This window comes from Etheostoma spectabile, chromosome 22 (assembly GCF_008692095.1).
Source record: "Etheostoma spectabile isolate EspeVRDwgs_2016 chromosome 22, UIUC_Espe_1.0, whole genome shotgun sequence".
Taxonomy (NCBI): domain Eukaryota; kingdom Metazoa; phylum Chordata; class Actinopteri; order Perciformes; family Percidae; genus Etheostoma; species Etheostoma spectabile.
Genome location: NC_045754.1, coordinates 9,872,463 through 9,873,893, shown reverse-complemented (window position 1 = coordinate 9,873,893; position 1,431 = coordinate 9,872,463). Strand labels below are relative to the sequence as shown.

Sequence of the window (1,431 nt, the reverse complement as noted above, 5' to 3'; positions counted from 1 at the left end):
ATGCTGCTGTAAACAACATTAAACACAGAGACTTTCCACACACATACAACATACATGACTTGTGTGATTGTTGTCATGTCTTGAGTTTTACCGTTGAACTTGTGGGCCATCAGCAGCACAGCCAGGTTCTCGTTGACACTGCCCAGCCGACAGCTGTCTATCTGGACAAACTGCAGAGCCGAGGCCTGGAGGAACTGCTTGAACATCACCCTGTTTTGACACTGGAAAGGAAGCAGGTACCCAACTAGAAACTATCAATTCATCAGCCAGTGATATGTATGCAACAACAAACACAGAGTTCTGACCTGCTCTCCTGTTGCCACCCCAATCCCGAGAGGAGCCAAAGCCTGCAGCAACAAAAGAAATTATATCTTCTATTAGTCTTCAACCACAGATGGATTCCTTAACCAGCCTACCGGGTACAGACCCAGAGGACCGGCAAGCAGGGAAAAATTATCACAAAGAGATGCAAAATGACCACAAAAAGGATACAAAATAACTTCAAAAAGAGACACAGAACAACTACAGAGTAACATAACCACAAAGACATGCGACATATCCAGAAAGAGACACAAAACAACCACAAAGAGATGCAAAAAGAGACATGACCAGAGAGACAAAACTAGCAGAAAGATAAGCAACATGACCAAAAAAGTGACGCAAAATGACCTCAAAAACTCAAACCACCACAGAGAGATCCACAATGATGACAAAAAGAGAGACAAACTGAAAGAGACACACAATGACTTGCGATGTGTCTCATTCTGTCTTGCTACTACGTTGAAGGGGTCGTGGTCTGTCTTCAACACAAAAACGCGCTGGAAATTCTAACTTCTTTCTGACCTTGGAGATAGCGGCGTGACCCAGGATGTCATCTGGACACGTGGGCTCCTCGATCCAAAGAGGTTTAAACTCAGCCAGGCTGGACACCCAGCTGATGGCCTCGGCTACGTCCCATCTCTGGTTGGCATCTATCATCTTAACACAAAAACACTTTAGTATACGGTTATGTCCTGATGTCTTGTCTACTCTTTGTATTACCTTGTACCCTGTTCTGCTTTGTGCTGCGTTTTATTGTAAATCTTTTTGCTTCTGTGCAGTCTTATTTTGTGCTAAGTTCTGCTACGCTTGTGTTGACTCTCTTTTTAATTTGCATTTTAAAAAGCCCTTAACGTTGAGGCCAGTGGACTAAAGATTATTTTTAACCCATGTTTAATCAGGTTGGGGAGAAATTGACTTTAATCGCATGAGCTTGTCTCTCTCAGCCCCTACCCTCAGATCACTCGTCTGCTGTACAACTGTCATATTGGCTATATTAGCCCTCCTGCACAATCTGGAGTGTGGTCATAACATATTCCGTGTTACATATTGTTCTTATTCAATCAGTCAGTGTAATAGGTTATTATGTTTATATTTTATAGTCATAGTTAA

At 42.6% G+C, this 1,431-nt stretch overlaps 2 protein-coding genes across 4 annotated transcripts in view; one reads left to right on the top strand and one right to left on the bottom strand.

The window, feature by feature from the left end:
• Positions 1 to 1,431, top strand: part of tyms (thymidylate synthetase) — a 17,489-nt gene that overhangs the window by 9,111 nt on the left and 6,947 nt on the right. The gene's annotated exons all lie outside the window — the stretch shown is intronic.
• enosf1 (enolase superfamily member 1) overlaps positions 1 to 1,431 on the bottom strand; it is a 10,678-nt gene that overhangs the window by 4,950 nt on the left and 4,297 nt on the right. For 2 of the 3 annotated variants that reach the window (XM_032503729.1, XM_032503730.1), the window contains exons 10-12: positions 844 to 978; positions 306 to 347; positions 92 to 221 (exon numbers count right to left, since the gene is read on the bottom strand). In XM_032503729.1, coding sequence (XP_032359620.1) covers positions 92 to 221; positions 306 to 347; positions 844 to 978 — 307 coding nt within the window. Of the gene's footprint in view, positions 1 to 50; positions 222 to 305; positions 348 to 843; positions 979 to 1,431 lie in introns of all 3 variants that reach the window. The other variant, XM_032503731.1, reaches the window with a different exon arrangement.